Below are 24,802 nucleotides of genomic sequence, written 5' to 3' on the forward strand. Positions count from 1 at the left end.
TCCCTGAAAATCACAAAATTAAAGTAATGTTAACTCATTTGATACTTACTGTAGATGGCAGAGCTAGACACATCACTGTCAGCGACAACAATCGTTTCCTCCTTTGATTAGGAGCGGGCACACTGTATGGCCGAAATAACCGACTGGTTTCTCTTTGAGCTACCATGTTAGAAAAAAATGTTAATGATGAGGTTGCAATACAGGTAATTTGTAATATTTGAAGATGACATGTACAGTATATATGTGTAACATTTGAGAATTAATACTCAATGAAGCAAGTAGACTCCCATGCAGTATTTCTGAAATGAATGATTGACAGGCTCATAAATAGCCATTGTATTACTCACAGAAAAAGTGATGAGGTCAATTTAAAAAGTAAGTTAAAGTCATGGTGATACATTTCCTTTTTAACAAACATTACTTGATCAGATGGAAGTATTTGTAGTGTGATTACAATTTCATGAGAATGTAAACAAGGGTATCTGAGTACGAGTACCTACCTTCTTTCCTGAGTACACAATTTTGCATTAGCACTATAAATTTGCTTATACAGTAACTTTCAAAAATTAAGAGTACTAGGACAAATCCATTCTCACGAGTGCAGGCAATTGTGCCACAATATGAGTAGGATCACTGCAAGTCTGTTTAATCAAATAGTGTTAACATGTCAAAACAAATAAACACAAAGAAAATGTTACCATCTGGACCATATGTTCCCCCATACAATACAAGTGTTTACATTCCAAAAACCAAACCTTGCTGTTAAAAAGCTAGCATATGTACACGTTTGCATTTGAAGCAAATAAAGCTACTGTAGTATTTTGTACACTGTAAAAATTGAAAAAAAAAACAAAGGCCTACCAGCTCTCTCTCTATTGTCTCCTTCAACATTCAATGCTGATGCTCGACATCTGCTTCTTAAGATGGCTTGTCTCCCTATCCCTTCAACTCCCAGCCTATCAAGCTGATCACCTGACATCAATTGGACAGCTCCTGTAGTAACCTGTTGCAATATATACATAAGGAATAATTAGCAATAAATCTTTTATGTTCTGACACCACTATCAGTAATCTAATTAATTAAATCTTTTCAGCATGTTATGCCAATACTGACATGTTGATTCTCATTGAAACAGGCATAGTTGCTTGACCTGTTTCTATTAAAACAATTCGTACTAAATCTAGTAAATACCATAAAACTTAAAGTTTTGCTACGTTAATCCAGGTATTTAATGCATGGTAGATGCTAGTACTGGAAACTCTTGCAAACACCGGCTTGTTTCCTTCTGGGCCTCTAAAAAAAACTTTGAAGACAATGAATATAACACTAATTGCTTAAGGATATTCACAACAGACCATCCTAACAATTAGGTGTAGCCTTATCTGGCCATATTCCTACAGACACACTTAACCTGCTGCCTCTCAAACTTAAGTAGGTTGTTCTTGACAGCTAGCCTACAGTGTATATTTGAAGCAAAGTTTGAATATGTAGTATTTATCCAGGGGGCTGCTGTCACTAGATTTGGCTATGGTCCCTTTACATCAAGCATCATGATAAACCTCATTAAGTTTATTAAGTGTGATGTGTAAAGTTTAAGTTTTATCCACCACATTGTGTCTCGAAGTTTGATGAGGACACATTCATGTAGCCTACACCATGATAGAGATGAACTTCTCAATCTCAAATCAAATTTACTTTCAATCTGAGCCACGAGGCTCTTATTGGTTACGACTGGGGGCCCAGAAGATTTAATCACATGAAAATAGACAAAGTTTTTGATGGATGTATGACGTTTTAACGTGGCCAAGATTGACAAATCAGTATGGGGCACATCTCGTGAGGTAAACCTGGGGGTCCCATAATACTTAATTGGGGGCCAAAAATGCATTTATTAACATGAAGAGAGACAAAAATGAAACTTACTCAGATGATTACAGTAGTATTTTTAGTAATGTAGGCCTGGCCTTTAGTACTTCTACTGGTAGTACTTCTTAGAATACTGAAACACCAATGACAGCAGCCCCAAAGGGCCAACCCAAAATGGCATTAGGCCTAATCATTTTGAACAGAGATGGGGATTTTTAGTTTTGTAATCGAACTAAAGCCTAGGGGAACTACTGGGAGTAGGACTAATTCCGCCTATCATAGCCCAAGCTAATCAGGGCGCACTTTGGGGACTACAATTAATTAATGTGAATGATAAGGCACTAGCCTAGGCTAGGCCTAGGCCATTTAATCCAATCACTTTGGTAACTAAAGGCTTACCCCTTCACGATCGAAGTTGTCGACCACTCGCTGTGGGTAGTCTAGACTGATTAAAATTCTTTCCATTATTGAGTCTGGTAGTAAGACTAAGAAAAGTATGAGTACCAATATGGCTCGTGGGACCCGGGTGTGATAGTGGTAGTCTGAGGCCTATATAGTACATAACAGCATTCTCATGCGCTGGTGTTAAATTTCGTGCGAAAAATTGAAACGATCTATGTTTACGTCACGTGGTCGAGCAATTGTTGAACAGCGCCGATGGCAACAACGTAAGTTTAGACAGCGACGTAAGTTTAGACAACGAAAGTTTAGACAACGGAAGTTTAGATAGCAACGGAAGTTTAGATATCAACGAAAGTTAAGGCAACGACGTAATTTTGAGCATCAACGTGAATTTAGTCATCAACGTAATTTTAGACATCAACGTGAGTTCAGACATCAACGTGAATTTAGACACCAACATGAGTTCAGACATCAACGTGAGTTTAGACAGCGACGTAAGTTTAGACAACGAAAGTTTAGACATAAATGTAATTTTAGGCAGCAACGAAAGTTTAGACAACAACGTAAGTTTAGGCAACAACGTAAGTTTAGACAACAACAAAAGTTTAGACAACAACGTAAGTTTAGGCAACAACGTAAGTTTAGACAACAACGTAAGTTTAGGCAACAACATGGTAAAAACAGCAGCAACAACTTTAGTTTAGACAGCAACAAACTTAGTTTAGACAACGAAATAAGATTGCCCTTTTCGCGTTCCATAGTTATCATGCTAGCCACAATTCATTGTTGATAGCACGGAATAATTGATGATTTCATTAATTTAAAAAATGAGTAAATTATATCAATAGGTGTTTGACGAAATCATCAAATCATCAACAAATAATATTGGGATCAAAAAAATTAAAACAATTGTCTCACTCTGTAGTAGTTTATGAAAAGCTTATCATAAGTATTAGTTATAAGTGGCCATATCTGGCGTTGATGGAAAAAAAATACCCTCTAAAAATAACCCGATCAACAACTTTCAAACAACTATACCAAGCATGCTAGCTAGTTCTCAAAGTATTTTTTTCCCGGTGCTCAGACTCATTACACCTGACGTTCGGTAGTTAGTAAGCATTAAATCCCGCGGTGCATGTTACTTCTAAACCGTGTACGTTTTTAGAATTAATCGTAAACATTATGTAGACCAGCGGTCCGCAAACTCTTGGGCCCATCGTAACCCAGAACCTTCCATGAGGACTGAGTCATGATCCTCCCCCCCCCTCCCAACCCACCCTCAGATTCGACGCTCAGACTGCAGGAACTACAGTTATATGGTTATAACTTGGTATTTAAGAAAATATCACTTAATCATATATAAGTCTATCACATAAACGGATTTTTTTCTTGGTTAATTCACTTTCGTCCCTTGTGAAGACACCAAATATTTAACCTATTAAATATTTATCTAATTACTGGACGAACGGTAATTTGGACGAAACAACACAAATGGAATATGTTTATTTTGGGGGCCACGGTTTTCACAAATTGTGCATCCAGTCTTACTTGGTCATCTTATCTCGATTTCTTATTCATAAGCAATTAAGCCATCGTGATACTGCAGTATGATTTATGTATCAATTGCCCAGGCTTCTTTATATGCACTTTGCCCTTCGATTGGTGCTGAATGGGGTGTATCGGCGCAGACCGTGTGACATTGTCACCTACCGTACGTCGTCTGGGCTTCATTGCAACTTTTACGGTAGCATACGCCCATGAAAAGCCCCATTGACTTACATACTAAATCACAAAAGTAATGTGGCCTTTAAGTCTAGATAGAAGTTTTCACTAGCTAAACGCTACCCATCACCGGATAGCTGACAAATTGGCCTTTTATGGCACCATCAATTTTCCGTATCATGACCATGTAGATTTTTTGCTATCCGAGCCGGAAGTTTTCGTCACTTGTAAACAAACCTCTTCACTCTGTGGTAAACAAATTTCCTACGCTGCTCCTGGGAGGCCTAAAGGAGTCTAAAATTGCCTCAATTGACCCAATTTTCTCACCACATGTACATCCATTCATGCTCTTCAACATGCAAGCCACAAAAAACTAGATCATGATTGATAACAGGTCACAAAAGATGTTCTCCTGCTGCTTTTTGGCACTTTTCCTGAAGAAGAACAATCGAGCGGATGGATATAGACTTTAATAGGAGTATGCCACCTTACGTCACCTTAGACACCACACTTCAATTGGGAGTTTTGATAGATAGTTTACCCCCTCGTTATTTGTAAATCCGGAAATTATACCCATCTGAGAGGGAAGTTCTACGAAATGGAGGGATTATGCAAATCTCCGCTGTTTCAGACATATGTCAAATATGGTACCATCGTAATTTTGAAGATAATAGTTCTTGGACCTTTTACAGCCTTCAATAGAAAGATGACGGGGATATGACAAAATATTCTACATCGTATAGGCCCACTATAGTAGCCAGCCTTGCATATACCCTACAGTAAAGCTGCATTATAGCTTAAATTGTAGCTGTATTATAGCTTATATTGAAGTTGTATTATAGCTTATAATATATTTGTATTATAGTTTATATTATAGCTGTATTATAGCTTATATTATAGCTGTATTATAGCTTGTATTATAGCTTATATTATAGCTGTATTATAGCTTGTATTATAGCTGTATTATAGCTTATATTATAGCTGTATTATAGCTTATATTATAGCTGTATTGTAGCTTGTATTATAGCTGTATTATAGCTTATATTATAGCTGTATTGTAGCTTATATTATAGCTGTATTATAGCTTATATTATAGTTGTATTATAGCTTATATTATAGTTGTATTATAGCTTATATTATAGTTGTATTATATCTTATATTATAGCTGTATTATAGCTTGTATTATAGCTGTATTATAGCTTATATTATACCTGTATTATAGCTTATATTATACCTGTATTATAGCTTATATTATAGCTGTATTGTAGCTTATACTATAGTTGTATAATAGCTCATATTAAGTTGTTCAAATGGTTAAGTCGGGGATTATCTTGTTTATTAATTAGACCACGTACTACTATACCGTGGTGCATTCCCCATGTTCATCATGTGCACACCTAGCTACTGTATAATATATACCTAGTACTAGAGGAGCCTATAATGTAACAAAAGCCAAGATATCTTCGTATTTATTTTTGCAGATGTTTTATGTTTATTTGTTTGAGACACTAAAGAAGGCCTATCTGCTTATTTACGATTCTGCGACATGTTTTACTATGTCCATCACTTACTTTTGGTGAAAAAAGTTAAAATTTCATACTGCACAGAAACATAATTTTCCAATGTGAAATTACGTAGCACCATGTATCTGCATAAGTGCCTAACCTTTGTCCATATAAAGTATTGATGTTGTATAGATTTGTATTATGGAGATTTGAACAGCAGTCATATTGGGCAAGTGAGTTTTGCGTTTTGGCGAGTAGATTTTTAGTCACGGTCGCCAAATAGCGAGTACTTTTAAACACTTTTCGGAGTCGAGGCCTGAAACCTTTAAAACATGATTTCTCATAGCAGAAATCAAGGACACTTTTCATACATGATATACGGATTTGCCATATTGAGTACAAGAATCCTGTTGCTTGTGAGGTCAAGTCTAATTTGAGGTCATCAGAGGTCAACCTTAAAAACCTTTTTATATGATATCTTACGATGGGAACCGTGGATACTTCTCATACTATTGTGTGTGTGGATGCATCACATTGAGTACAAGACCCCTAATGTTGTTGGTGGAGGTGTGTATTGCCAGGTACAGTAGACTGACCTGTGTGAATCATGCCATAGTATTATTGCACATCAAAATTGATATCGTGACAGCTATTTCTGGCTAACTTCAAGCAGAAGTCTAGTGCAATGAAGTCATCGAAACCTCAATGCATTTTGCATTCTGCCGGGTTCAAGTTGTTGTCAAGATTTCAAGCCGTTCCAAATCTTCACACGCTGTTTATGAGTGGTCATAGCTAAACCTCTCCGCCGTTTTGGTTCAAATTGCCATGTACCGGTGCTTAAACGAGTTCTGACACTGGACACCGGAACCTTACAAATAAATAAATCCTGTTTTTTTTTTGTAACATCACCGGAAATCAGGAAGTACTTCAATACGTGATACGTACGTATAGCCTACACTGGTTCGATAATGCTGTAACGTTAATATGATTATAACCTGTCATTAGCGTGCAGTGCCAACATCAGAACAACAGAGAGGATTATAAAAGAAGGTAAAATAATTACAGTTACCATAAACTTATTCTACCATACTATCGTATTGTAATATTATTTGGGGCAGTACAAATGCTTCTAGAATTTCTTTATCCTCCAAAAACAGGCCATTCCTTCTGTATTAATCATTTCTCGATTCCACCTTTTAGACTCACTTCCTCGTAACACAGTGTCCGTTTCCAAAGACCTAAACTCTGGAATTCACTCCATGTTATTAATTGTCTCTCAAATATTACTTTTAATATTTCTTACAAGTGCCTTGTCCATTAACATCATTTTAGTACCAATAATGTGTGACTATAACAGTTTCTTAGTTCTGTTTTAGCCTTTTTCACCTTAAATAGCTGTGACCCCTTTCTATGTGGTATTTTACTCGCTCTTCACCTCTTTCTCTATCTCTGTCTCTTGTGTCATTGTTTCATAGTAAGGCGTATTTGTATTTTGTAAAGTACGTTCACATTTATAAGTTTTTTGTGGACTTTCCTCAGTCTTTTTCCTGTTGAAGTTATCATCGTCTGTGTATTATCATATTGCTGATTTCAAAAGTGACTGAAATAAAGTTCTTTGAACGAACGAACGAACGAACGAACAAATTAATAATTAATTAATTAATTAATTTTATTGTCGCTGTTAACATACCATGTGTGTCAACCTATTGCAAGTCGTGTTTCGATAACACCTACTTTACTTAATGTTCACATACGAACGAATGCATGAATGAAATTATATATCAAAAATATATATTTCAAAAAAAAGAAGTAGAACATACACGCAGACTTTTGAGTTTCTAGAATGAAACCCTTCGAAGTTACATAGGTCCGTTACAAACGATTTCAAGAACAACAAGTTATTTGTCATACTCCAAAAAGTTTATTACCTGCAATACTTTCAATTGTTAAATTCAAACGAATATAATCCTCAAACTATGAGCAAAATATTTAGAAGGGTTTCTATAAGCAAAACGGACATGATAGTATTCTTTTCTATATCTTAATTGCTACATTATCTGGCACTTGCTATTATCAGTACAGTTATTCAGATATCAGCCATCGCGGTAACCATCGGCTACCATTGTTGGCCAACGCTTATAACAGCGGTTATCAATGGTAACCACTGGTTAATCAAATTTCTAACAAACAGGCAACTAAAAAGACAATGTTTTGTTAAGAAAATGAAAGTGGCAGGGGTTTCTCGTAGATGCCTCCGACAACAATGTAAATGCAAAAAATACTTGTTATTTTGAAATACTGTATTATTATGTAATATATATATATATATATATAGTTATATATATATATATATATATATATATATACATATATATATATAAAAAATGCAAAAAATACTTGTTATTTTGAAATACTGTATAATTATGTAATATATATATATATATATATAGTTATAGTTATATATAGTTATATATATATATAGTTATAGTTATATATATATATATATATATATATATATATATATATATTCACAGCTTATGAGTATTTATCATTACTTTCGTATAAGTCACTTGTAACCATTGACCGTATCATCAGTGGTATATACTTGTTTTCATATGTATCTTATCTGAAATAAACCAAATTCTGTGTGTTATTTGTATAATGATGTGTTTAATAACTTGATTTTTATTACAATTTGGAATGAATTGTTAAATTATTTGTCCACGGTTAGTCTCAATAATTATACTTCACTGTTCGAGTATACTTATCATAACTTCTGAATTCTTCATTATTAAACTAGTCATGCAACTTGCTGAGATGGACATGTTACGTCAACACGATTCGTTCCTCTTTACTGAACATTCCAACATTTGTAGCTGGCATCCTTGCCACGACTCCACATTTGCTCTAGAGCGTCCCATCCTCTCACCTGACTAAATACGACGTACTCATCTTGATGCTTTGCATAATGGTACAGACCGTACACCAACGATTGTGCAAACCTGGCTGCTACACAATAATACAGACAATCTCTCTCGATTTGAGTGAGCTGACAGTGTTTAGTGTATCCTCTAAGAAACAACATGGCGGCTTTATCCGTGTCTGGTACTTTACATTGAAGAATGTACATAATGGCGATACCGACATCAAATACTCTGTAGCTGTAACAAATGTGTTCAAAATCAATGATACCAGACACACGGATCTCATCCTTGCTGTTTGGTAGCGGTACGGAAGCTAGTACGTTTACATCGTTGTAGTCGCCGTGAATTATAGCTGCCAAAAAAAAAATATTGACATGAATGCTAAAGTTGTCTAAATAATCAATTATCAGTTTATCTTAACTTAAAAACACCTTTTATCAGGTAAACATGTCACGACATTGCGTATTAAACGTAGGCCACAAACATCAACTACAGAGAATATTGAGATGTGATCATTAATCAATTTGTTCTAGCAATGTCTTTTTTTTCTTTGGTCGTTTTTGAAACGGAAAGGTATACAGTGTAATATAATACTTACCCTCTGTTAACCTGTTTCGGTTGGTAAGTACATGCCTGTCAAAGCTATCTATGACACTTTGAATGGTATGTACTCTTCGTGGATCGTTCACAAAATTGAGCCAGTTCGTCACGTAACTCAGTCGCATCAATGACCATGGATTATTGTCCCCTTTCTCCTTTAAGCAGCCGTAGTCCAGTTTGATACCCTGCAATGGAAATATTCGGGGGTAATGTCCACATTTAGTGCAAAATGAAACCAGCATGCTAATGCACTACAACGTCCAAAGTCTGAAAGATGAGCTGTACAAGGAGGTTGTTATACCCTAACGATTTCCTGGGTACAGTAGGCCTACTAAAAGGCATTGTTTCTTCGTTATTTCTGACCTCAAATTTGGTTTTTATGTAGGACATTCGGCACCAAAGCCGAACAGTAATATACTCTTTGTATAGTTTACTTATGATGAGGTTGTCTGCCTTTAAACAATGCTTTCCTTCCCATAATGTATTGTTGGGTGTATGATCGACATTGGACCTTCGATCGACGACGGGGAAATTGGTATACGAATACAGAAATGTGTGGCCACTATAGATGATCATATATCTGTTGATATAACAACGCGGCAACAAATTTATTACGGAATTCTTAAATGTCCCTAAAGACTCCCTATATATATATATATATATATATATATATATATATATATATATATATATATATATATATATATATATATGTATGTATATATATATATATATATGTATATGTATATCTATATATATATATATATATGTATATATATATATATATGTATATATATGTATATATATATATATATATATATATATATATATATATATATATATATATATATATATATATATATTTATATATATATATAATTACTTGAAATATTAGATGCATCCTTCCGAGGTGTTCTCCCATCTCTTCAAAGATATGATCAGGGAGAACGTCAAGATCGTGTATGGTCACCCCTGGTATGTAAGTCAAGAGGTGGACTGCAAAGGTATCTTTTAGACTCCCAATTTCTGAGACTGATTTACGTTTACAAATATTTGCTGTAGGAATGCCAGACAATACTCCTGAATCAAATCAAATAAGAAAATCGAAATGACTTGAAAATCATGTTAGAAAAGTAAATGTATAGTGTTAGTGTTTCTTAGCGAGACGTTATCCTCGAAGGCGTGTAAAGCGATATTCTTTGTCAGCACCCGATTCTCATGGATTTATCAGTTAAAATTGGTAAACGTGAATACCCGTTGGTCAGTTAAAACTGGTCTGTGTTAACAATTTCCTTCACATGTTTTATATTTATGACCATGCAGTTGCGACTGAGGACTTTCAAATAGAAAATACTAAGCACCCTATCATATGCATAATGATTGACCGGACTGACCAGACTACTTTAAAGGTTTCGCCAATAATCTCGTCCACATTTTAACAGAAAGTAGATAACACTTGACTGCAAAAGCGTAAACTCTGCAATTAGAACCATCTTTACAAGGTAAACTTACTAGTCAAACATAGGAACAGTTGTTTAGACTCCTAACCATTCATTACTTGAAACAGCCTTTGAGTAATGAATTCGTAATTTTTCAACAGTAGCATCTACTGACAGATCTAACATGTGCTACGGTGTTATATAACACACTTCAGTTTATACTGACTAACAGTTGTCTCTTATTCACAGTACAAACTGATCAAGCAATGTACATTGAGGGTTGCCAGTTGTAAATGCGTCCCCAATGTCTCACACTCGAGTTTGTTACATATGGGTTAGCCTCGTTTTCCTAATAAGTTGACAAGTTAAGAAAGCAACTAGTTGTACTGTTAATTTTACGATTATGAACCTTTGACATGTTCAAATGGGTTGTCATATCGCACCCGATACTCATAGCTAGTACAGTAACTACTGTTCATGTTCCACAACCGTGCATCAGTAACTACTGCGCTGTGTTCGTAACACGGTAACATGTGTTGCAGGTGGCACAGTAATTACTGCAAAGCTGTTACACGTTCCCATGTAAGACAAAGAACTGCGCGACTGGACAAGGAGTCTATGAGTATTTGACGTGGTAAACTATTACTATATTAAGGCCTAATTTAGACGTAGAGCTACTCATAAGGCTAATCTAGGTTCCCTCTCCCCCACCTTAGGTCCCGTTTTGTAAATCTGTTTTGTATCTATTTGAGACTTGCACACTATCACCTGTCCGTGAAGAATGTTTCACTCAAATACGATTAGAAAAAAGTTAGGCTACCATCTGAATCTTGCATACAGTATAAAACTAGGGAGTAGTCTTCGTTACCCAGCCGCCGCGCATTTTCACCTTTCGGACTCTTAGTTCAACGTGTAACAGCTTTGCAGTAATTACTGTGCCACCTGTAACACATGTTACCGTGTCGCGAACACAGCGCAGTAGTTACTGATGCACGGTTGTGGAACATGAACAGTAGTTACTGTACTAGCTATGAGTATCGGGTGCATATCTACCTTTTTGTTACAAAAAATAAAGTTTGTTTTGATACCCGACAGAGAATAGTTGATTCCTGAACCAGCTATAACTTTCATGTTGGTCAGCACTGTAGATACGATGCCCAATTCTCTGACAAATCTAGCCTCTATCTAACCACAAATAATAGATGCTCAAATATGTGTGGAAGACGAATCTTGTTCCATTGACTTAAAACAAGTACTTTGACTTTTAGTAGGATATAATTTCGTATTCATATCCTTTGCGATAAAAAGGGTTAGGCTATATGATGCTGTTGTTGCAAGTACAGATATATTCATTTCAAGAGAAATTGGTTGAACCACGGACTGGAACAAACTAATTAGCGTTGACAAGAAAGTATACAAAATGTGGTCTTCATAGCTTACCTGGACTGACCGATGGTGTAAGTTTCGTAAATTCTTGTAGCTGAAATAGGTCACCCTTGACTGTAGGTATAACCTCGGGACATGGGAAACCTTTTTGCTTCAATATTTCCATGACATTGTTGGTAGCTGACAAAGCAGGCGTTTGGTTGTTTAAAGCAGAGTTGAATACTTTGAATACATAAGGTAATCTCTTTCCTTCAACATTCACAGTTTCGATGTAAAAATTCTGTCCATCGTAGGAATCAAAATGTTTGATTTCCACTACCGAAAGCTGATAGTGTTCCTTTACATATGCTATCACTTGCTCCGGGCAGAGAAACGGTTGACCGCAATCGAATGCATTAAATTCCATACCTTCCATGATATCATTTAAAACTGGAGTCGTAGCAAGTTCTGAACTAGTGAAAGTTGATTATGAAAATCACTGTTCGAATATATTAGTAACATGTAAAACGAGTCATGAATATTCTTAGCAGTTAGGAATTCTCAGTTATTTGCGTCTGCAGAGATCTTGTTGAAAGGTTCGATGAAACAGGATCCTCGTACTTCTATTCCGATTTTTTTTAAACATCATGCAACCACGGTTTGGTGTTGTTTATAATGCATAATGCTATTACGCTAATCATTTATGCATATTAATCCCGACGTAATTGTACTATAAATCCATTTCGAGAAGGCGAGGTAGAGGGAGAGGGAGAGGTGGAGAAAGAGAAGGTTTTTCCTCAAGTTAGACATATAAATTTCAAGCCGTTCCCGGAATGTTCACACGCTGTTTATGGGAGGTCATAGATATCCCTCTGCGCCGTTTTGGTTCAAATTGCCATGTACCAGCTGAAACAAGTCTCTGACACTGGATACCGGAACCTTACAAGTAAATATATCCTGCTTTTCTTGTAACATCACGGAAATCAGGAAGTACTTCAGTACGTGATACGTAGGTATAGCCTACACTGGTTCGATAATGCTGTAACGTTAATATGATTATAACCTGTCATTAGCGTGCAGTGCCAACATCAGAACAACAGAGAGGATAATAAAAGAAGGTAAAATAATTACAGTTATCATAAATTTGAAGCATTTTCGACTTCTATGGTTTCTTTTTGCATTATCCACTATGGATAATTAGTTTTAATGCATTGAAACATATACCGTGTTACTGATCAGATTGTGTGATTTCAGAGACTCGATGTGTGTATGATATAGACTGGGTAGACTCAATTCAAGTCACAGGATTTTCATAAATTATATATGACAATAAAATAATTTGGCAGTGTTGAAAGTTTACGGTAAGAAAATATTGTTTTAACTTTGGTTTATTTATTGATAAAACTACATATTATATTAACGCATTCGTTTCTTAGTTTAACAGATCTAATACGAAACCCGTTCGAAGTTATATAAATATATATATAGACATATACATTCATAAATATATATATATATATATATATATATATATATATATATATATATATATATATATATATAAGTATATATATAAGTATATATATATATATATATATATAAATATATATATATATATATATGTATATATATATATATATATTTATATATATATATATTTATATATATATATATATATATATATATATATATATATATATATATATATATATATATATATATATATATATATATAGTTTTTTCACTGTTCTTGATTTTCCAACTCATTACGATTTTCATTTATATATATATATATATATATATATATATATATATATATATATATATATATATATATATTGGGGTGGAAGTAAAAGACTCCATGGAGTTCATGGGTCCATCAATGAAATGAAAAGCCGTCGATCTAACACCTAATGCATGTTCACATTTAATCACCACATAATTACACACCTTATTGTTTCACTCATCTTTCGCTTTTGTTTTCCTTTCAGGACATCGCCATGAAGTTTATTCTGCTTGCTATTATCGGGCTGACAGTAGCAGCGCGTACGGTCTGCGCTGGTTGCCCGATATGCGGTAAACAATAACTGTTTAAAACGTTCTTTGTTATTTCTAACTTTGAAAACCAATTAGCAAATATAAATATCAGTACGAGTAATTCAATGGGTTAATGTATAGGTATCTAAAGAGGAATAAAAGTTGAAATGGCATTTAGAGTTTACTAATAAATGTGTAGAAAACGAGACAAACAAAATGTGAAAATGCATGCCTGATTCGAGTCAAAACACAACCGTAACGGCAAAATGCAAGGTATTTGCAATAATGCATGTTACTCGAAGTTCAAAATCGGTTCACGAAGTCGAGGCAAGCATGGCTTATTCGAAATATCACTAAGGATTTTTGGATCAGATCATTTCATAATAAATTTTTATAGTCTCGAACATCCCCAGCTGTCAAAATTTGAAGATGTTAAGAGGGGTGGGTATAAGAGGAGAAAAGTTAATAAAATGACCGTTAGTGATTATGGATTACATTGTTTGTTTGTTTTTTTGCAGAAATTATCGAAGTTAAAAAGTTCTTACCTGTTTGTAGTATTAAGATGTTTATAACACCGTCTCATATATTGGTTATAATTCAGCTGATAGCATTTCGATGTCAATCATTTACCTACAACCGGCAATATTATGCAGTTATGACTTCACTTGAGTCAATGCTGTGTAACGTGACTATAATGCGACAACTTATTCTAAACTTCAACGTCTTTTACAAACAACCATGAAAATCTATTAATCATTGATTTAAATAAAATAAATAAATCCGTGCTTTCAAATATCCAGGTGGAGGAAATTCAACTTTAGTAGACCAAGTAGAGCAAGTTAAAGATTTGTCAGTCTCGTGGCTAGCCGCACAGCAAAACATCGATGGGAGCTGGCCGAGTTTAAACACCCAAAACGCCATCTTGGGGCTTCAACTAGCGGATCCGTCTTGGTTTACTGGACATGTTCCCGAGGAAAGACTATTGACCACGTCAACTCTTGAATATGAATTGATGCAGTACCTTCTATCATGGAGGTATGTTTATATGAATATGAAACTAACCTAGAAATTGTCGTTACAATAATCGTTCCACCATGGAGGTATGTTGATATGAATTTGAAACTAACCTAGAAATTGTCGTTACAATAATCGTTCTACCATGGAGGTATATTTATATGAATATGAAACTAACCTAGAAATTGTGATAACGATAATCGTGCTACGGAGATATGCTTATATGAATATGAAACTAAAGTAGAAATTGTGGTTACGATAATCGCTGTACCATGGAGATATGCTTATGTGAATATGAAACTAACCTAGAAATTGTCGTTACGATAATCGTTCTACCATGGAGGTATGCTTATATGAATATGAAACTAAACTAGAAATTGTGATAACGATAATCGCTGTACCATGGAGGTATGCTTTTAATGTGAAACTAAACTAGAAATTGTGGTTACGATAATCGCTGTACCATGGAGATAGGCTTATATGAATATGAAACTATAAACTAGAATTGTCGTTACAATAATCATTCTATCATGGAGGTATGTTTATATGAATATGAAACTAACCTAGAAATTGTCGTTACAATAATCGTTCTACCATGGAGGTATGTTTATATGAATATGAAACTAACCTAGAAATTGTCGTTACAATAATCGTTCTACCATGGAGGTATGTTTATATGAATATGAAACTAACCTAGAAATTGTCGTTACAATAATCGTTCTACCATGGAGGTATGTTTATATGAATATGAAACTAACCTAGAAATTGTCGTTACGATAATCGTGCTACAACGGAGATATGCTTATATGAATATGAAACTAAACTAGAATTGTGGTTACAATCATCGTTCTACCATGGAGGTATACGCTTATATGACTATGGAAATAAACTACAAATCGTGGTTACGATAATCGCTGTACCAATGAGGTATGCTTATATGAATATGAAACTAAACTAGAAATTGTGGTTGCGATTATCGCTGTACCATGGAGGTATGCTTATATGAATATGAAACTAAACTAGAAATTGTGGTTACGATAATCGTTCTACCATGGAGGTATGCTTATATCAATATGAAACTAAACTAGAATTTGTGGTTGCGATTATCACTGTACCATGGAGGTATGTTTATATGAATATGAAATTAACCTAGAAATTGTGGTTACAATAACCGTTCTATCATGGAGGTATGTTTATATGAATATGAAGCTAACCTAGAAATTGTCGTTACGATAATCGTGCTACCACGGAGATATGCTTATGAAACTAAAGTAGAAATTGTGGTTACGATAATCGCTGTACCATGGAGATATGCTTATATGAATATGAAACTAAACTAGAATTGTGGTTACAATCACCGTTCTACCATGGAGGTATGCTTATATGACTATGTAAATAAACTACATATTGTCGTTACGATAATCGCTGTACCATGGAGGTATGCTTATATGAATATGAAAATAAACTAGAAATTGTGGTTACGATAATCGCTGTACCATGGAGGTATGCTTATATGAATATGAAACTAAACTAGAAATTGTGATAACGATAATCGCTGTACCATGGAGGTATGCTTATAATGTGAAACTAAACTAGAAATTGTGGTTACGATAATCGCTGTACCATGGAGATAGGCTTATATGAATATGAAACTAAACTAGAATTGTGGTTACAATCATCGTTCTACCATGGAGGTATGCTTATATGACTATGTAAATAAACTACATATTGTCGTTACGATAATCGCTGTACCATGGAGGTATGCTTATATGAATATGAAAATAAACTAGAAATTGTGGTTACAACAACCGTTCTACCATGGAGGTATGCTTATATGAATATGAAAATAAACTAGAAATTGTGGTTACGATAATCGCTGTACCATGGAGGTATGCTTATATGAATATGAAAATAAACTAGAAATTGTGGTTACGATAATCGCTGTACCATGGAGGTATGCTTATATGAATATGAAACTAAACTAGAAATTGGTAAATGATGGAAAAAAATAACGTTCAAACACAAAAGACAAATACGAACAGACATTTTGTATTAATGAATATTTTAAGTTGTTGATGATGGAATGATGGAGCATGATTACATCATAGCATGATGAAAGAGTGCAACATCATTCGACAACTGTCTATTCATGCGCTCATAATTCTGCTCGTCCGATGTTTCAAAGATTTTGGGATGATAAATTTGTTCTTCTTGCTCCTTATAGAACAAGCGGTGATCCCATTGGTCAACTAGGAATCAGCGCGGGTCGTCTTGGCCAATACATGCTAGCTATGCAGTCCGTCTGCATATCGGTCGATGACTTCTATGAAAATCGTCTCCAGGTCGTTATGAACAGACTGTTACGAAGGAAGGATACCTTTACCAACTTCTTCGCCTACAGTTTTTCGATTTTGTCTCTATGTAGCGGTAACTTCACAATATATAAACGATCCCTGTTGAAGCTCGTCCATGGAACCGATAGGCGACATCCGTGCAGTACACAATTTGATGGTAACGCATCTATCTGCATGCTGTGAAATTCACACTAAAAATGTGTACACCTGCATTATCACCGCCATCAGAACAAACACAAATGCTGAGCCTTTAAACATTTCAAAAACGTTACTTTTCTGACAAAATTAACGATATTTTGAGCTTCCAGTCAAAGGAATAACTTAAAAAAACACTATAGACGCAATTGATAGTGCAATAAACGAGCCTCAGCATTAAAAGCATTGAGCTATGGAACATTTTACCTACTATTTGTATCCATATGGAACGCCAAATAGATTCGCCAAATATGCCGATCGTCTTAAAAGACGGTCTTAAAACATATGTGGCTGATTTATTCATATACGTTGTCACCATAACATATCGAACGCCGACAGAGTCACCAAACATGATTATTTTCGAAGATGTCTTCAGTGTTGTAAACTAACATGTGATAATACGCAAAGAATATTAGTTAGTTGCAGTCTGTTTAAAGTTCACACACAATATTACTCATGTGATATTGATAAAAAAAAATATGAAAAAAAAAATGTTTCATTTCGTTCACCACGTCGGATTTTAAATCCAAATACATTTTAAATGGATGCGATCTCGTCTTACGGAGTACAATGAATCTGTTTCGGACTTTGCTGTCGATGAAACTCAGAGTAAAATATCATTTTTCCATCAATTTATTTACAGTCGATCCAGGACACAATATTGACATATTGTCTCTAGAAGTGATGGCAATGGTATGTGCCAGAGATCAGGCTATTCAACAAGGTATCCGACGCTGGGATAGGGTTCTGTCTGCCCGGGTACAATGCATCATTGACGGTCAGAGTGACGATGGATCTTTTGGTAATGCTATCACCACGTCCTTGGCCGTACAGGTAAGAATCTGCCTAGCAAGAAAACAGCCAGCAACTGACAGTGACCGCCATTAACCGCCACCGCTGAGACCCTCATTGAGCCATCTCATTGTATAAAAGAATCCTCTGCTATGTCTGGAAATAATTTAGAATAGAAAGAACCTCCAGGAAAGTGCGATTAATACGGGGTTTTTTTGGGGGGGGGAGGAGGGGAAGGGGAGGGGGTTATTCCTGCAAAATTCAATTTTCAAACTTCAACTCTCAAAGTTTGAGGGCAATATTTTTGATGACTTTCACGGCGACATGATAATCTGCTGTAGATATTGCTATAGGTATATGCTATAAGTACAACAACTTTTTCTTCGGAGGGATAGTCCAGTTGTTGAGTACTACCTTCAATATATCTGTGAATATTTATTTGATTTATACATGAAATTGAGTACTTTTTCATTTCTTGATCAATCGTACATATGACAGGCGCTTACAGCTGCTGAAGCTAGTCAAAGTACCTGGAACTGCGTGGATGCCGTTGAATTTCTTCTCACTCAACAAACTAACGGGGATTTTGATGGAGTTGCATCAACTTCGCAGATTATACCGTTCCTCAACTGCAATAACTTTGGCAGTCTCCGTGAAATCAGTGAAACATGTAGCCAGCTACCCCCACCAAGTGAGTATCATACGGATGACGTATATATATATATATATATATATATATATATATATATATATAAATGAAAATCGTAATGAGGATTCGAACCCGGGCCTCCCGCTTTGTACGCGGACACCCTAACCAACTAGGCCATGGACGCTGATTGTATGTCCAAAGGGTTCGAAACCGGTAAGGAAGGTCGTAATTCCAACTGTAGGCGTTTGTCACCTGTATCGAACAATACTAGTTCTATTTTTGGTGACACATTTTGCCTTACTCTAGAGATCAAACATGATGCTAACCAACTCGATATATATATATATATATATATATATATATATATATATATATATATATATATATATATATATATATATATATATATATATATATATATATATATATATATATATATATATATATATATATATATATATATATATATATATATATATATGTATATATATATATAATCCACCCTCCCCGCCCCATCCTGCCAATAAAAAAAACACCAATAGTTATATCGGGAATTATTACTTGTCTTATTTCCAAAGACTGTAATTTGTGTATTTTTTATAGTTTTTAAATATATTTTATATCCATGACCGTTAAAGTCTACACCAACTATAGTCAATCGATCAGATAACACGGTTAACACCATCGCCTTTGTTCTCGATGCTAATTACTGTACAACTTTGAGGCCTCAACTCACACATTTCTCATAAGCTATAATGTTATATATTATATTTTCCAAGGTATGACAATTGACACTATGGTTTGGATTTCGAATCTAATATCTTAAAAATCTCATTTTTCACATGTAATACTGCCAGTAATATCTCATTCGATATTACTTTGCTGGTAGATGAATATTCACTGTGTTATAGACCTAGGAGTTATAACTGTATTTTGCATATTTTTTTTTGAATCGTACTTTTTGATCATGTCTTAGGTAACAATATAAACAGGTAATGCTAGACCTTTGCCGGAAATGTTGAAGTATCAGTATACAAGGATGCATTTTATGCAGTGTTTCCCATCTTTAAGTGGAAAAAAACTGACTGGGATTTTTTTAAAACAAATCGGGAATGAGCACAAACATTTATTTTTGGGGGAGGGGAGAGGGGGAGGGGAGAGAGGGTTACAACGGGATTCGAGCCAGTGACCTCAGGAGTACAAGCACACTGAGTGAGTTCTAGTATATATATATATATATATATATATATATATATATATATATAGTAGTGTTTGCACGGGTTATCCGGGTACCCGGGTACCCGCCCGACGCAATACTACCCGGTTCCTAATTTATTACCCGAATCCTACGCAAAGTGTGATCTTCAAAAAAAAAAAAAAATAGCAAATCTACGGTTAGGCAGATTCCCCATTGACTTAGTGTGGTGTTAGGCTACCATGTGGTTGAAGATAACAGCAATAACGAAAGTATTCCATGGATATCTTATAACTGCGTCACAATTTCAGCTAATAAACAAATGGCTATGCTAGATTACCCCATTGACTTAGTGTGGTGTTCGGCAATCATGTGGACGAACGTAACAACAATAATCAATGTGTTTCGTGGATATCTTATAACTGCGTCACTATTTCAGCGAATAAACAGATGGTTAGGCTTAGCTAGATTTCTCATGCATTGACTTAGTGTGGTGTTAGGCTACCATGTGGAAGAAATGATTATTTATTCATTCGTTTATTTCATAGAAGGAAAGGCTGACAAGGAATTTTACGACATGTTTATGGATTATAGACGGGATAACTAAAAAATAATAATCGCAAGTAGCTTTTTACTAATCGTGTATTCCAAATGCGATCAAATTGCGCGAATCGCGTAATCTCGCGGCTAATGCTAACCCTGGGCTTGCATAATAGATAGTAGTAGTACAATAACTGAGTTAATGGGATATTTTATGGTCTGATCCAATAGACGTGGAGAGCAAGCATAAGCAGCGGCGGCAGTGCGATGTTAACAACATTACTACCAATTAGTAGTTATGTTAATTATATTAAGTAATTAACAAGTTTATGACAGAAAAAACACAAATAGAAATTATTGAGAAAGGTATACCTTACCTTACACATACGTTTTTGAACATGAAAACATTGTCAGTAGAGAATATATTTCATTTATTGTAGCATTTAATATGTAATTTCTTAAAAATCGTGATACACGAGGGTAAACAATTTTTCCCCGGGTACCCGGATACCCGACGGGTAACGGCTCTCGGGTACCCGGTTCCCGATTTTTGGACCCGTGTAAACACTAATATATATATATATATATATATATATATATATACTTTGATCTCCACATTACACCTTGTCAAGTATGTTAAAAACCAGTCGTTCTTACATTATCGTGGGCTTTGGCTTTTGATCTCAGACGGTAGGCTACTCAAGCAACAAGAGGAACTTCGTCAGGTAAATTAATCTTCAGGGTTGTGATGGCAACAATGCAAGTTGTAAGCTTCCAGTTGTCCTAAAAAAACTCAATCTACAAAGTCCCAGATGTAGCCTCTTATATGAATAAAAACTTGTCTTTAGATAAATCAATTCTTTGGTATAAGTGAAGAAAAAAAAAACGTTTTTAACAAAAGTCAATATTGCCATTTTTGTCTCTCTTCCTGGAAATGTTTGATTTATTTTCGCTTCACAGTGCCCTCTCGTCCAGTGCCAACTGTTATCGAGCCAGGCGATGACACCGTGACCTTTGACATTGAGGTCAGAGCGAATGGCGACGTTGAGAGCTACCAAGTGACCATCCTCAACGGAGAGAATCTTTACTTTGGAATGATTCGATTGGCTGATCTGAACAATGACTTCACGTAATTTGCATAACACTAATAAGCAATAATGCTATTTTATGAGGCGAGACCTGCGTGTGTAATTGTGATTTTTGTTTAAAAACATATGAACACTAAAGATTTCAACTTTTATGAGTGGTCCAAAGATGATCTGTTCGCCTTGAAATAATTTTCTTCAGAAATATTGCAACAAATGCATAACATCTGCTCACCCTTGATCGCGTTGTAAAGGCAATGTTACTAACAATATGGACACGTGCTAACCACGTTCATATCCAAGAATTGACCACTGGAAATTATTAATGGCAGACAGAGTAAGCTATACGCATGGGTACTGTTTCGGAAGTTTGGGCCAAATTAAACCTCCTTGTGGCGACATTTAACCCCTTATAGTCTAAATTCGTCTCCTCACTATGACGATATCACGTTATGGCTACACACAATGGCAAATCATATATAGCACTTCGTTGTCTTTTCCCAAACTTTTTACGCAAACAGTCGACCATAATTACACACACAGTCATTTGCTTTAAAATAACACAAAAATACTTCTTTTTAAACAGCTTCGAAAGCATGTGGATCATTTACTCACACGGCTAAAACAATTGTCTTCTTTAATAATCTACAGTTTTGAAAGTAGTGGATCTGCCTTTGGTGAATCAATTGACGCCATCAACGGTGTTTCTGACGACAGTGTCAACAGCCTCTATTGGACCATACACATTGGCCAAGAGGGTACCTTTGCCCCAAAAGGTAAGTAGCCTACTATTAATGCAAAAACCACGGCCATGGAAGATGAATTGCTGTCTAAGGTTTAACTATTGTTGCTGCTTTTTTTTATTTGAATATATAAATATATATATATATAAATAAATATATATATATATATATATATATATATATATATATATATATATATATTAAATCAAAAAATATGAAATCAAAAAATAATTGTTCTCACTCTTTCTTCCTTTCCTCTTCTTTTCTTTTTCCCTATTCTAGGTATTGAAGGATTATTTCCATCTGACGACGAAGTTTACATCTTCATTTTGACAGATTTCAGCTGAAAACTTCGTGACAAACTATCCATTACAAACCAGAACCAAAACCAAACAAAAATATTTTTTTTAAAATCTATTGACATTATCATTAAAATCTTTAATATATTTTACTATACTACTATCGATCCTTTCTTTGGGTCTATTTTCATGGAGGTGACGTCACATAAATTCCGTATCATTTAGTCAATTTCTTGTCAAGGTTTACAGCTAGGTTGGCAGGTTTCTAAGGTACACGTTGTATGCTACAGTAAGATACAAAATTTACATATTCAAAATTTGACCAATCAGACTGAGCGACATATTGACCATCAATCATCATGCTCTCGTTATCTCGTTATTATACAAATAATAAATGGTTATGAGTGCGATAGTGCAAATATTTCATGAGTTGGAAGATGGAATGTTCCATTCAACTCGGCTGCGCCTCGTTGAATGGAACAAATTACATCTTTCAACTCATGAAATATTTGCACTATTGCACGAATGGAAACCATTTATTATTTGTTTTATACAACACCTTCAAATTTGGATATAATTGGATGTAAAATGCACTCATGCAACAGATTGTTTTGAACAGACAGGTTTCTCTGCTCTCTTACCATTGAAAAAAGTGCTATCAAAAAAGTATAACACATGGTTCTATTTCATAGAGTGCAATAGAGCGGATTTTGCATGCAATCGACGAGCAATTGACCAATCAAATGGCCGGAATATAATTAGGCGTTGTATAATGAGGTATTATACTGCCTATATAAAATGACCCCTGGAAGGTCTCATTAATGGGGCAGGGGGTGAGGAACAAATCAAAGAAAAGTATGATAGATATGTTCAAATGAACATTTTTAGTTTACATTTAGAAGTTACGTTTCCTTGTAGCTACAGCCTTGTTACGTAACTCTTGCCATACGTTCGGTCTGTTTGCATTTGCATTTGTATACTTCGAACTTTCATATTTGGGGAAGGCAGTATTATAATGGGACGAAAAGAAGGCTGGGTGGTGGTGGGGGGGGGGGCAAAAGGTTGTGGTTACTTGTGAGCATGCTTACATCATTTTCAATGTAATAAACAACGGCTAACTCTCAATTTAACTTCTTTCTTTTCTGTTTTTGACTCACTTTTGGTTTCCTGAAAGGGAAAAATATGGAGTCACTCTTACCGACCTTCCAAACTTGGGGGTGGCAACATGATATTGACAACAACGCGGATCGCAAAGTCGGTAACTACTATCTGTTTATAGCTCCATGGTCCAACACGGCAGCATAGAGACTCAGAGCCAAAGGCCAAAGTGAAACTAACCAGGTCACATATCCGGAGTCTATGCATGCTTAGTTCTTCAATACCGCCCTCATTTCCTTTCGGAGAAAAATGTCATGCTGTAGTTTTGATTGTACAAGACAATTCTTATTTGTTTAACAAATGTATTGTCTGATTTCTTTTCCTTTTTTTCTTTTGTTTCTGGTAAAATTCCCAGAAGTGTTTACAAAATTGATATTATAATCAATAGCGATATATGATTGCGCTGAAATGTCGTGACAATCTCCTGCAAAAGTTGCTTACCGTTTTTTTAAATCGTACTTTTAACGTTCGTTATAGTCTCGATTATAGTATACTCCAAAAAATATGACTGGCTATAACAAGACTTAAAATACAATACAGGACAATTAAATCATCAAAATCTGGAGAACGTATAATAATCGGGAAAGGGTAATGCTCTCAGATGAAAATGAAACCCTCTTCCCCCGCTTCTGACGGATGCCAATGCTCTATCTTGGACTGCTTTTCTTACAAAGTACTTCACATCAAGATTTCCCTGGCAGGAAAACACAAATGATATGCTGTAAGTTGCATACTAATTCGTTTTTGGTATATAATCTTCTATGTGAAACTCAGGGATGCTACCATTGCCCCTTCCCCGGGATATTTTCGCGTACCCCGCGTGCTATAGAATGTGGCCCCTGTGTGCTCAATAAACCCTTTAGAACAGTGTACCCCCCCCCCCCCTCTTATAAAACACTATAACCTACACTACCATT

General features: G+C 35.2%; 3 protein-coding genes across 6 annotated transcripts in view; 1 reads left to right on the forward strand and 2 right to left on the reverse strand.

The window, feature by feature from the left end:
- The window catches only part of LOC139963904 (uncharacterized), a 67,659-nt gene that overhangs the window by 13,383 nt on the left and 29,474 nt on the right, over window positions 1-24,802 (reverse strand). For 2 of the 3 annotated variants that reach the window (XM_071965118.1, XM_071965116.1), the window contains exons 2-3: window positions 862-1,003; window positions 50-159 (exon numbers count right to left, since the gene is read on the reverse strand). In XM_071965118.1, coding sequence (XP_071821219.1) covers window positions 50-159; window positions 862-1,003 — 252 coding nt within the window. Of the gene's footprint in view, window positions 1-49; window positions 160-861; window positions 1,004-2,266; window positions 3,033-24,802 lie in introns of those variants that run through there. The other variant, XM_071965117.1, reaches the window with a different exon arrangement.
- LOC139963832 (cobalamin binding intrinsic factor-like) lies at window positions 6,386-23,759 on the forward strand. Of its 2 annotated transcripts, none has more exons than XM_071965016.1 (9): window positions 6,386-6,546; window positions 13,816-13,900; window positions 14,662-14,896; window positions 17,100-17,386; window positions 18,068-18,258; window positions 18,715-18,907; window positions 21,561-21,729; window positions 22,337-22,461; window positions 22,711-23,759. In XM_071965016.1, the coding sequence occupies exons 2-9, from the start codon at window positions 13,825-13,827 to the stop codon at window positions 22,773-22,775; spliced, it is 1,341 nt and encodes a 446-aa protein (XP_071821117.1). In that variant the 5' UTR covers window positions 6,386-6,546; window positions 13,816-13,824; the 3' UTR covers window positions 22,776-23,759. The 2 variants fall into 2 exon arrangements, with proteins under 2 accessions (XP_071821117.1, XP_071821116.1); XM_071965015.1 differs by lacking the exon at window positions 6,386-6,546 and adding an exon at window positions 12,801-12,942.
- Window positions 8,047-12,639, reverse strand: LOC139963833 (hydroxylysine kinase-like). The gene is made up of 4 exons (XM_071965017.1): window positions 11,900-12,639; window positions 9,904-10,100; window positions 9,019-9,205; window positions 8,047-8,772 (listed from the first exon to the last, which is right to left on the reverse strand). Exons 1-4 carry the CDS (start codon window positions 12,258-12,260, stop codon window positions 8,348-8,350), a joined length of 1,170 nt encoding a protein of 389 aa, XP_071821118.1. The 5' UTR covers window positions 12,261-12,639; the 3' UTR covers window positions 8,047-8,347.

The sequence above is a fragment of the Apostichopus japonicus genome, chromosome 22 (genome assembly GCF_037975245.1).
Source record: "Apostichopus japonicus isolate 1M-3 chromosome 22, ASM3797524v1, whole genome shotgun sequence".
Classification (NCBI taxonomy): Eukaryota; Metazoa; Echinodermata; class Holothuroidea; order Aspidochirotida; family Stichopodidae; genus Apostichopus; species Apostichopus japonicus.

Bases quoted from the DNA above. Each gene is read 5' to 3' on its own strand.
- LOC139963833 (XM_071965017.1), bottom strand. From the start codon at position 12,260: ATGGAAGGTATGGAATTTAATGCATTCGATTGCGGTCAACCGTTTCTC. The intron at 10,101-11,899 runs GTAAGCTATGAA...GATTTGATTCAG, and splicing joins TACACCATCGGTCAGTCCAG to GAGTATTGTCTGGCATTCCT. The intron at 8,773-9,018 runs GTAAGTATTATA...TTTTTTTGGCAG, and splicing joins CCGAAACAGGTTAACAGAGG to CTATAATTCACGGCGACTAC.
- LOC139963832 (XM_071965016.1), top strand. From the start codon at position 13,825: ATGAAGTTTATTCTGCTTGCTATTATCGGGCTGACAGTAGCAGCGCGT. The intron at 17,387-18,067 runs GTAACGCATCTA...ATTTATTTACAG, and splicing joins GTGCAGTACACAATTTGATG to TCGATCCAGGACACAATATT. The intron at 18,908-21,560 runs GTGAGTATCATA...TTCGCTTCACAG, and splicing joins TAGCCAGCTACCCCCACCAA to TGCCCTCTCGTCCAGTGCCA.